Source organism: Eriocheir sinensis, chromosome 8 (assembly GCF_024679095.1).
Source record: "Eriocheir sinensis breed Jianghai 21 chromosome 8, ASM2467909v1, whole genome shotgun sequence".
NCBI lineage: Eukaryota > Metazoa > Arthropoda > Malacostraca > Decapoda > Varunidae > Eriocheir > Eriocheir sinensis.
Window position 1 is genome coordinate 13,150,911 of NC_066516.1, and position 12,183 is coordinate 13,163,093.

Here is a 12,183-nt window from a genome sequence, read left to right on the forward strand (position 1 = left end):
GCAAGAGGAGGCTGATCCTCAGCAAGAGGAGGCTGATCCTCAGCAAGAGGAGGCTGATCCTCAGCAGGAGGCTCTTCCAAAGCAGGGGGAGGCTCAACCACCTACAGAAGCGCCAAAGAAGACTAATGACAATGACACTATGGAAACCCAGAAAGGCGCGCCCCTCGAAACTCCTGACGGAGGGCCTAAGGCAGCTCAACACGTATCGCCGCTGCCGCTGCCGCGCCTGCGCAGCCCCGACCGGCGGGACATCCTGGGCAAGCGCTGGCTATCTGATGACGTCATGGACCTGGCCCAGGAGCTGCTGCAGCGCCAGTTCCCGAACACTGGCGGCCTGTACGCCTGCGGCGCAGCCTTCACTCTGCCGCCCCTGCAGCCCGGCAACGCGGCGCTCTTCTTGCAGGTGGTGAACCGGACCACACCGATGAGCCTCGCCTCCATGGCAGACTACGGCCGTGCGGGGGGCAGCCACTGGCTCCTATTGTCCTCGTATGGCGCTGGGCGCCCCGGTCAGCTGGCGGTATATGACTCTCTCTACGACACGCTCTCGCCCTCCACAGCCGCCCTGGTGCGGCAGCTGCAGGAGCTGCACGCCCCGCCGCCAGGGGTCGTCGTGCGGCCCGTGCAGCGCCAGCGGGACGGCTACAGCTGCGGCCTCTTCGCCCTGGCCTTCGCCTTCAGCATCGCCCACGGCCAAGACCCGTGCCGCCTACACTACGTGCGGGCCCGCATGGCGAGCCACCTGCTATCGTGTCTGGAGCGCGGCACTGTGACGCCCTTCCCTAGCGAGCCAAAGGAGACATTTGGCTAAAAACCTTCGCTTTCTTATGACAATAAGGAAGGATGCTTACTCTCAGGAATGATGTTTACTCTTATGGAACGATGTCTACTCTCAAGGAACGATGTCTACTCTCAAGGAACGATGTTACTCTCAAGGAATGATGTTTGCTCTCTTTTCTCACCTATTATTCTAATGTCTTTCATAATCTAACCTTACACAACCTAACCTAGCCCCGTTCATTACATAGTTTATAATTTGTACTAACTACTCATATTCTCTCTCTCTCTCTCTCTCTCTCTCTCTCTCTCTCTCTCTCTCTCTCTCTCTCTCTCTCTCTCTCTCTCTCTCTCTCTCTCATAATTGGAAACGGCATGCAGATTCCTACGCCGCCATTCGCCTGAACGAACTCAAACACACACACACACACACACACACACACACACACACACACACACACACGCGCGGGTTCTGATTTTCTTTCTCTTTTCAAATCTTCCTACGCAAAAAAAAAAAAAAGGATCGCAAAAGACTGGGAAAAATAAGTGTGTGTGTGTGTGTGTGTGTGTGTGTGTGTGTGTGTGTGTGTGTGTGTGTGTGTGTGTGTGTGTGTGTGTGTGTGTGTGTGTGTGTGTGTGTAATGGGCAAGCACGCAGCCAGCCAGACAGACAGATCAGTATGCAGATTAAAAACAGACAGACAGACACGGAAAAGCAGAGATTGATAGACTGAAAAACAGCAGACAGGTAGATAGATAATAGATAGATAGAGACAGACAGGTAAACAGTGATGAATAAACAAGTAGGTAAACATATCGATAGAAGGAACGAATGGTATATAAATTAATGGATGGAAAAATAGATAGATAGACAGAAAGACGAAAGATAATCACACAGACAGCTAACAAAGGCAGAGACAGACAGACAGACAGAGAGCACGACAGCCAGACAGCCACGTAGGTCAAATCAGGGTAAATAATATAATTAGATTTCCTTCATTTTCTTCCCTTCCTCCTGGATCACGTCCCTTCATTCCTTCCTTCCTTTCTTCATTATTTCATTCATTCCGTCCTCCTCTCTTTCCTCATTCCTCCTTCCTCACCTCCCTTCATCTTGCAAACCTATCTACCTTCATTATTTCCTTCTTCCCGATAGTCTGTCTTTCTTTCTTTCTTTCTTCCTCTCTTCTTTCCTCACTTCCCTTCCTTCTTTCCTACCCTTCTTATCTATTCCTTCCTTCCTTCCTTCATACCTGCCTTCTTAGATTTCTTTCTTCCTATCTACCTTCTTTCCTTCCTTCCTCCAGGTAATTTTCCCCAGGATAATAAAGGAATGTGAAACTGAAATAAGTGGGCAGTTAACAGAAGTATTTAGGAAGTCGCTAAACACAGGGGTGGTGCCTGTTTCATGGAGGCAGGCACACGTTATTCAATATTTCAGAAGGGTGACAAATCTTCTATGGAAAACTATAGGCCGATTAGTTTGACGTAAGTTATAGGTAAAATGATTGAGTCAATAATAGCTGATAATATTAAGGACCATATTGACAGACATAATTTAATTCACGACTCACAGCATGGGTTTATTAAAGGTAAGTCGTGCCTCACTAATCTTATATCCTTTTACAATAGAGTATACGAGGCAGCTGACAATGATGAGAGCTATGATGTAGTTTATCTTGATTTTAGAATGGCCTTCGATAAGGTACCTCACCAGAGACTGTTAAATAAAGTCAGGGCTCATGGGATAAGAGGGAAGGTATTTGATTGGATTAAGGCGTGGATTAGCGACAGGAAACAGAGGTTACCATTAACGGTAAAAATCCGAATGGGGTAATGTTACCAGTGGGGTTCCTCAAGGTTCAGTTTTAGGCCCGCTTTTATTCATTATCTACATCAATGACATAGACAATGGGATAACTAGTGACATAGGTAAATTTGCAGATGACACCAAAATAAGACGCACTATTAGGACAGGGGAGGATGCTAGAGCACTGCAGGAGGATCTCAACAAACTGTCAGCTTGGTCAGAGAAATGGCAGATGAATTTTAACATCACCAAGTGTAGCGTTCTTAGTGTAGGAACACGCAACCCATTACACGGGTATAGTTTAGACTCCACAGCGATAGGCAGGTCTGAGTGTGAAAGGGATTTGGGAGTGTTAGTGAACTCCGACCAAAAATTAAGGAAGCAATGTATTAATGCAAGGAATAGGGCTAACAGGGTATTAGGCTTCATTAACAGGACGGTAATCAACAGGAGTGCAGAGGTCATCCTCAGACTCTATTTAGCGTTAGTTAGGCCACACTTAGATTATGCTGTCCAGTTTTGATGCCTACACTACAGAATGGACATCAACTTGCTAGAATCAGTTCAGAGGAGGATGACCAAGATGATTCAGGGGCTGAGGAACCTCCCATATCAAAATAGGCTGAAACATCTAAACTTACATTCACTAGAGAGACGAAGAGTGCGTGGAGATCTGATAGAAGTATTCAAATGGGTCAAGGGTTACAACAAAGGCGATATAAGTAAAGTACTGAGAATTAGCCAGCAGGATAGAACACGCAGTAATGGATTTAAATTAGAAAAGTATAGATTTAGGAGAGATATAGGCAAGCATTGGTTTAGTAATAGGGTGGTGGGGGAATGGAATAGACTCAGCAATCACATAGTTAGTGCAGGGACGATAGCTTGTTTTAAGAGTAGACTGGATAACTACATGGACGAGGATGACAGGTGGCAGTGAGGTGTGGGTGCAGTAAGGAGACAGGGTACTGGAGCGTACGCCCGTACCGAAGGTAAACGAGGATCAAGCCTCTACCTGTAATTCCTGAAATTACGCCTCACCCATCGTGAGTAATGGGGGGGATTCTGGAGCTGTCCTGTGTAGCCCACCCGGCCTCTTGCAGTTTCCCCATGTTCTTATGTTCATTCCTTCTTTCCTCCTTTCATTCCTTCCTAGAACCCGACTCTTCTTCGTCCTCCTCCTCGTAGCCCGCAGAGGAAGGAGGAAACAATCACTATACCTTTCTCTCCCTCCTCCTTACCCCCTCCTTCTCCTCACTCCTGTCCTCCAACATTCCTCTTCCCCTCCCTCCTCACTCTCCCTTCCGCCTCTGTTCTCCTAACGCTGTGAGATACATTTTTCGTCTGATCTTTTTTTTTATATCTTTTCTGATTAAACATAATGATTTCATTTGTATTTTCCAAACTATTATTATTATTAATATTATTATTATTATTATTATTATTATTATTATTATCGTTATTGTTATTATTATCACATTTGTTGTTGTTGTTGTTGTCGCTGTTGCTGTTGTTGGAGATATTCTTGTTGTAATAATTAATGAATATTACTTCTATTATATTTCTCACACTCACTTAGGGTGGTGGTAGTAGTAGTAGTAATATTATTATTATTATTATTATTATTATTATTAGTAGTAGTAGTAGTAGTAGTAGTAGTAGTAGTAGTAGTAGTAGTAGTAGTAGTAGTAGTAGTAGTAGTAGTAGTGGTGGTGGTGGTGGTGGTGGTAGTAGTAGTAGCAATATTAGTAGTAGAAGTAGTAATGTTATTATTATTATTATTATTATTATTATTAGTAGTAGTAGTAGTAGTAGTAGTAGTAGTAGTAGTAGTAGTAGTAGTAGTAGTGGTGGTAATTGGTGGTAATTGGTGGTGGTGGTAGGTAGTAATATTATTATTATTATTATTGTATTATTATTGTTATTATTATTATTATTATTATTATTATTATTATTATTGGTATTATTGGTAGTTGGTGGTAGTGGTGGTGGTGGTGGTGGTGGTGTGAAGTGGTGGTGGTGGTGGTGATTGATTGGTGGTCGTGGTAATATTGGTGGTGGTGGTAATGATTGGTGGTGGTGGTGGTGGTGGTATTGGTGGTAGTGGTGGTGGTGTTAGAGATGGTGGTGGTGGTGGTGGTGGTGGTGGTATTGGTGGTAGTGATGGTGGTGTTAGAGATGGTGGTGGTGGTGATGGTGGTGGTAGTAGTAGTAGTAGTGGTAGTGGTAGTGGTGGTGGTGGTTGGTGGTGGTTGGTGGTATGGTTGGTGGTGGTAGTAGTGGTGGTGGTGGTAGTGGTGGTGGTGGTGGTGGTAGTAGTAGTAGTAGTAATAGTAGTAGTAGTAGAAGTAGTAGTAGTGGTGGTGGTAGTGGTAATATTAGCAGTAGAAGTAGTGATATTAGTAGTAGTAGTAGTAGTAGTAGTAGTAGTAGTAGTAGTAGTAGTAGTAGTAGTAGTAGTAGTAGTAGTAGTAGTAGTAGTAGTAGTAATAGTAGTAGTAGTAGTAGTAGTAGTAGTGGTGGTGGTGGTGGTGGTGGTAGTAGTAGTAGTAATATTAGTAGTAGAAGTAGTAATAGTAGTAGTAGTAGTAGTAGTCGTTATGTATAAGTACGAATTCCAAACATCCATTTTTAATCCTTTGTTTCATCATCTCGTGACTCTAAACATACAATACTTTTCCATTGCCTGTCATTTTCCTCCTGTTTATCATTCTTCTTCCCTCCCCACTTCTTCCTCTCCCAATTACCCTTTTCATCATCCTCCCCTCCGTCCTCTTCCTCCTCCTCCCGCCCCGCCCCATTACTAAGGCTGCAAATCAAGAGGAGGAAACCATGGACATAACTTGAAAAGGAACACAAAGCTGCCTCTTAAAGCCGCACTTACGGTAATACGCACATCCATACGTAGTACATCCATCCATCCATACACGCATACATCACTATAACTGAACGGAACACAGTCTTCCGCAGAGGTGTCAGGCCGCCCCTGGACCACCATCTGTCTTCGTCACTTCACCTGCTCACACGGTTATTGCCTCTCAGAGCTTTATTAGTAATTCGCAACACAATGGAAATTACTGCACTCAAGGAAATCATTGTACACACAATCGGTGCGCGGGTTGTTGGGGTGTGCACGGTGCTCATGCTGCCAGACTTCTGGTACTCGGTGGCGTTCGCCCGCACGCTGGCGAAGGCGGTGCAGGAGTGGCAGGACTCCGGTCCCCACAACACACTCCTGGGTAAGGCACGGGAGCACCTCGCCGCCGCCGGGTGGCTCGCCGCTCCACGGGACCCCCTTGTGGAGTGTGGCCTCCCCAGCGGCAGCGGGTGGAAACAGCTGCTGCAGTTGATGCTGCACACAGAGGCAAGTCTGACCTGCATGGAGAGGCAGGTCCTGCTGGCCCAGGAGGAGCACTTGGCCTTCAGGGACACTGTCCTGCTGGCCGTGGCATGCTTTACTCTCACGGTCAGCCTGCTGGGCTGGACCTGGGCGCGGCACAAACTCGTGCGGCGCAGCCACCAGCCCAGCAAACACCGGAAGGACGACAACCTGTTCTCCGGTGGGGAGGGCGAGGCGCCGAGCTACGAAGGCGCCGCGGCTAAACAAAGTGATGGAGCAGAAGAGGCCAGCGAGTGTGCCGGTCAGGGCCAGGTCGAGGTGTCCCAGGTTGAGGGGAAAGAAGAAATCTCTGCTCAGAAGGAGGATGAGGGTGTCCTCCCTCAACAACAGGAGGAAGTTATCCCCCAACAAGAGATACAGAAATTCCAATCCGCACAGGAGGCTGCCGGCCTGGAGGCTCTTCCAGAGCAGGAGGAGGCTGTTCATCAGCAAGAGGAGGCTGTTCATCAGCAAGAGGAGGTCTTCAGCAAGAAGGGTGTTCTCAGCAGGAGGCTCTTCCAGAGCAGGAGGAGGCTGTTCATCAGCAAGAGGAGGCTGTTCCTCAGCAAGAGGAGGCTGTTCCTCAGCAAGAGGAGGCTGATCCTCAGCAGGAGGCTCTTCCAGAGCAGGAGGAGGCTGTTCATCAGCAAGAGGAGGCTGTTCCTCAGCAAGAGGAGGCTGTTCCTCAGCAAGAGGAGGCTGATCCTCAGCAAGAGGAGGCTGATCCTCAGCAAGAGGAGGCTGATCCTCAGCAAGAGGAGGCTGATCCTCAGCAGGAGGCTCTTCCAAAGCAGGGGGAGGCTCAACCACCTACAGAAGCGCCAAAGAAGACTAATGACAATGACACTATGGAAACCCAGAAAGGCGCGCCCCTCGAAACTCCTGACGGAGGGCCTAAGGCAGCTCAACACGTATCGCCGCTGCCGCTGCCGCGCCTGCGCAGCCCCGACCGGCGGGACATCCTGGGCAAGCGCTGGCTATCTGATGACGTCATGGACCTGGCCCAGGAGCTGCTGCAGCGCCAGTTCCCGAACACTGGCGGCCTGTACGCCTGCGGCGCAGCCTTCACTCTGCCGCCCCTGCAGCCCGGCAACGCGGCGCTCTTCTTGCAGGTGGTGAACCGGACCACACCGATGAGCCTCGCCTCCATGGCAGACTACGGCCGTGCGGGGGGCAGCCACTGGCTCCTATTGTCCTCGTATGGCGCTGGGCGCCCCGGTCAGCTGGCGGTATATGACTCTCTCTACGACACGCTCTCGCCTCCACAGCCGCCCTGGTGCGGCAGCTGCAGGAGCTGCACGCCCCGCCGCCAGGGGTCGTCGTGGCCCGTGCAGCGCCAGCGGGACGGCTACAGCTGCGGCCTCTTCGCCCTGGCCTTCGCCTTCAGCATCGCCCACGGCCAAGACCCGTGCCGCCTACACTACGTGCGGGCCCGCATGGCGAGCCACCTGCTATCGTGTCTGGAGCGCGGCACTGTGACGCCCTTCCCCAGCGAGCCAAAGGAGACATTTGGCTAAAAACCTTCACTTTCTTATGACAATAAGGAAGGATGCTTACTCTCAGGAATGATGTTTACTCTTATGGAACGATGTCTACTCTCAAGGAACGATGTCTACTCTCAAGGAACGATGTTACTCTCAAGGAATGATGTTTGCTCTCTTTTCTCACCTATTATTCTAATGTCTTTCATAATCTAACCTTACACAACCTAACCTAGCCCCGTTCATTACATAGTTTATAATTTGTACTAACTACTCATATTCTCTCTCTCTCTCTCTCTCTCTCTCTCTCTCTCTCTCTCTCTCTCTCTCTCTCTCTCTCATTGGAAACGACATGCAGATTCCTACGCCGCCATTCGACTGAACGAACTCAAACACACACACACACACACACACACACACACACACACACACACACACACACACACACGGATTCTGATTTTCTTTCTCTTTTCTATTCTTCCTACACAAAAAAATAGTTGGATCGCAAAAGACTGGGAAGAATAAGTGTGTGTGTGTGTGTGTGTGTGTGTGTGTGTGTGTGTGTGTGTGTGTGTGTGTGTGTGTGTGTGTGTGTGTGTGTGCCTTTATTTTATTCTTTCCTTTCTCTCTCTCTTTTTTTTTTTTTTTTTACTTTTTGTGGTTTTCTTGCTTGCTTGTTCTCGTGTGTGTGTGTGTGTGTGTGTGTGTGTGTGTGTGTGTGTGTGTGTGTGTGTGTGTGTGTGTGTGTGTGTGTGTGTGTGTGTGTGTGTGTGTGATTTATCCTCCTCCTCCTCCTCCTCCTCCTCTTCCTCCTACTCTCCAACACCTCCTCCTCCGCTTCATCACTCCATCTTCCCTTCCTTCCTCCTCCTCCTCCTCCTCCTCCTCCTCCTCCTAAAAACCATCTGCCACGCCCCTTCTTTCTCCTCCATCATATTTCATCCTTTCTCTCCTTTCTCTTTTCTCTCCTCCTCCTCCTCCTCCTACTCCTACTCAGCCTCCCTTCCATCCTGCTCCTCCTCCTCCTCGTCATTCACCCATCTTCCTCCTCCATCATCTTCCGCCCTTCCTCACTTTTTCTCTCTTCTCTATCTCTTAGCTTTTCTCATCTCCTTTGTTCTCTCTCTTCTCTTGATTATCTTTCTTTTATTCTTATTCTTTTCTCTTGCCTCATTTCTCTGATCACGATTCTCTCTTCTTTATATATTATCTTTACCTAACATCTCCTCCTCCTCCTCCTCCTCTTCTTCTTGATCATTCTCTTCTATTTTTCTTTCTATCTATGGGCCATCTTTATCATTTCTCTTCACTGCTCCTTTTCCTTCTATGTTCGTGTAATCTTTCTTCTTCTCTCTCCTCTTCTTGCATATTCAAATTTACCTTCTTTTTTTCTTTTTATCTCTGTGCGCCATCTTTCCCTTCGTTCTTGAGTCTTCCTTTTCCTTCTGTGTTCGTGTCCCCCTTCTTCTTCTTCTTCTTCTTCTTTTTCTTCCTCTTCCTCCTCCTCCTCCTCCTTTTCCTCCTCCTCTTGTACAGCTTCTTACCTCTTCTCTCTATATATGACACACTTGACTCACCTTCTCTTCATAGTTCTTCCTCTCCTCCTCCTCCTCTTCCTTCATTGACTCGTGCCTCCCTATACTCCTCCTCCCCCTCCTCCTCCTCCTCTACATCCTCCTCCTTCACGCCCTCACTCACAATCGGCGCACAAAGCCCATCGATCCACCATCACACACACGCTATCAGTTTATCGGTCGCCACGCGTCTCACCGGCAGGAGGAGGAGGTGGAGGAGGAGGTGGAGGAGGCGTGTGACGGAGGCGGCGGCGGTGACACATACATACATACATACATACATACACACAAGGTAATTTTTCCAGCTTCCATTCCTGTGCTCTTCCTCCTTCCTACTACTTCATCTCTCCTTTTTTTTGTTTTTCCTCCTCCTCCTGCTCCCTCTTCTTCACTTCTTTTTCTTCCTCCTTCCTCCTCCTTCTGCTCCTCCCCCTCCTACATCTTTTCTTCCTCCTCCTCACAGTTCCTCTCAGCCTATTTTTTTCTTATATCTTCCTCCTCCTCTTACTGCTTCATTTCCTCCTCCTCCTCCTCCTCCTCTTTTCTCTTCCGCCCCGCCCCGCTAAAACAACGGGGCGGGGCGGGGCGGGGCTTCAGGCAGGGCAACGCACAGCAAAGGAGGAAAGGAGGATGTCACCCACCACACTGAAGGACTCACGCCGCACTTCCTCAGCGATCCTAACCACAAGGCAGCACAGTGACAGACAGATCCTACGTGGGGGTGGGGGGGGGTTAGGACGGGGGAGGATAGACTGTGGCCGCAGGTATACACGACAAGGCTCTTTACCCCCGTCCCCCACGCCTTCGCCCCCCTCTCCCCCCCTCCCCCCCCTCCGGTCATCCTTATCTCTCCTCGAATAGCAATGTTCCTTTTCCGCTTCCTTTTCCTTACTGTTCAATCTTCCCTCATTTCCTATCATTGCTCCTTTTCCTTCTTCCTATGTCGCCACCTCCTTTTCTTCTTCCTTTCCTTTTTTCCCCTTTCTTTTTCTAACGCTGCTTCTTCCCCCTGTCGCCCCCTTCTCTTTTTCTCCCTCGTTTTCCTTCCTTCCTTCTTTCCTCCCTCTCTCTCTCCCTCTCCACAACACTGCTCTCTTTCCTCCTCCCTGTCACCCCCTTCCCTTCTTTCTCCTTTCTTTCTTTCTTCCCTTCATCTCCCTCTCCCCAACACTGCTCCCTTTCCTTTCTCCCCCCCCCCTACTCCTCTCCTTCCTCCCTTCTTTCCTTCCTCTCCCTCCCCAAACACTGCTCACTTTTCTTTCCTTTCGACCTCTACTCCTTTTCTTCCTCCACTAACGCGTCTTTTCTGGCACTCTCCCTTCCTTCCTTCCTTCCTCTCCCACTCCCCACCACTACTCGCCAGCCCTCCCCCCATACCACTCCTCCCCTTCTCCATTCCCCACTCATCCCCAGCACTTCTTTTCACCTCCCCTTTTTACCCAATCCTCTTCCTCCCCAGTACGTCTCTTCCCATGCCCCCACTAAGACTTTCCTCTCTTTCCTCCCCTTCCCTTTCGCCTCCCTAAACACATCATGGAAGAGGGAGAGGGGGAAGGAGGGAAGGTGCCAGTGATTTGTGTGTGTGCCGAGAAGTGCCGACGACAGGCCCCCCGCTGCCACCCCCGCCGCCGCCACCCACGCGCTCAGGGGACATGAGGGCGGAGGCTAAAATGAAGCTGCGAAAGGCTAGTTGGTGGACGTCAACGGTGGAATGAATGAGCCTTTCCTTGCTTCCTTTCTGACGTCTATCCTTTAGCCCTTCCTTCCGTTCGTCCGTCCTTCTCTTCTTCATTCCTATCCTTCCCCATCTTCTTTTCTTCCTTCTTTCCTTACTTCCTTTCTTCCTTCTTATCCTCAATTATTATATCTTTCCATCTACATTTCTACCCTTCTTAATTTCTTCAAGCTTCCTTCCTTCCTTCTTTCACTCCTTATCTTTCCTTCCTTCTTTCCCTTTCTTCTTCTCCCTTCCTTTCCTCCTTCCTACCTCCATTATTTTTTTCTTCTACATTATTTTCTATTTTTTTTCATTCTTCCACACTTCCTTCTCTTCCTTCCTTCCCTCCCTCCCTCCCTCCATCCCTCCCTCCTTCCTTCCTTCCTTCCTTCATTCATTCATTCATTCATTCCCTCCTCCCTTCTTTCCTTCTTAAAGTCGGTGTTGCTAGGGACGAAAGGCGGATGGAAGAGGAGGGAGGAGGAGGAGGAGGGAAGGAAGAAAATGAATGTGGGAGGCTGGAGAGATGGAGAGGGAGGGGGAGGGAAGGAGGGAGATAAAGACAGTGATGGTCTCCTCTTCCCTCCTCTGATGTGGGAAAGCACACACACACACACACACACACACACACACACACACACACACACACACACACACACACACACACACACACACACACACACACACACACACACACACACACACACACACACACACTATACGAGACACTAGAAACATCACGATTTTTTTTTCTTTTTACTCCTGTCGCCTGTGTGTGTGTGTGTGTGTGTGTGTGTGTGTGTGTGTGTGTCGTGGGAACGCAGCAACGACCAGCCAACAAGTTATTCAGTGGTGTGTGTGTGTGTGTGTGTGTGTGTGTGTGTGTGTGTGTGTGGAGGCAGGAAGGAAGAGACAATACAGGGAACACATTACACAGTGAAGCCATGCCGCGGCGTCCACTATTTTTCACATCAGGGAAAAAATAAATGAATCACCGCATGGATGGGCTGGTTAATATTCTCTCTTTCCAACACTGTTACTGTTTACTCTTTGCGGGAGCGGCGCTAGAGCGGACTTTATTTATTTATTATCTATGTTATTTATTTTTTTATCTATTATTTATTTTTTATCTATTGTTTGTTTCATCTAATTAGTTTGTGCTAGTTTTGTTTTTTGATTTGTATTTATTTAGTTCAGTTTTATTTATGTTTTCCGTTTTAACTGTAATGGGATAAATCATGCGAAGAGAAAGTATTGTTTTTTTTTTCTTTCATATTCATTTTATTTCCTTTCTCTTCATTTTCTTTCCTACCATCTCTCTCTCTCTCTCTCTCTCTCTCTCTCTCTCTCTCTCTCTCTCTCTCTCCTCATCTCTCTCCTCATCTTCTCTCCTCATCTTCTCTCCTCATCTCTCTCCTCATCTTCTCTCCTCTTCTCTCCTCATTT

At 48.3% G+C, this 12,183-nt stretch overlaps 2 protein-coding genes across 3 annotated transcripts in view; both read left to right on the forward strand.

Annotated features, from left to right (window-relative positions):
* LOC126995543 (uncharacterized) overlaps window positions 1–1,113 on the forward strand; it is a 16,346-nt gene extending 15,233 nt beyond the window's left edge. For both annotated transcript variants that reach the window (XM_050855179.1, XM_050855178.1), the window contains exon 2: window positions 1–1,113. This exon is cut by the window's left edge and continues 1,000 nt beyond it. In XM_050855179.1, coding sequence (XP_050711136.1) covers window positions 1–811 — 811 coding nt within the window. In that variant the 3' untranslated portion in view covers window positions 812–1,113.
* Window positions 1,114–5,653: 4,540 nt separating this feature from the next.
* LOC126995347 (uncharacterized) lies at window positions 5,654–7,482 on the forward strand. The gene is made up of 2 exons (XM_050854826.1): window positions 5,654–6,445; window positions 6,520–7,482. Exons 1-2 carry the CDS (start codon window positions 5,654–5,656, stop codon window positions 7,480–7,482), a joined length of 1,755 nt encoding a protein of 584 aa, XP_050710783.1.
* Window positions 7,483–12,183: the final 4,701 nt, after the last annotated feature.

Bases quoted from the DNA above. Each gene is read 5' to 3' on its own strand.
- LOC126995347 (XM_050854826.1), top strand. From the start codon at position 5,654: ATGGAAATTACTGCACTCAAGGAAATCATTGTACACACAATCGGTGCG. The intron at 6,446-6,519 runs GTCTTCAGCAAG...CAGCAAGAGGAG, and splicing joins CTGTTCATCAGCAAGAGGAG to GCTGTTCCTCAGCAAGAGGA.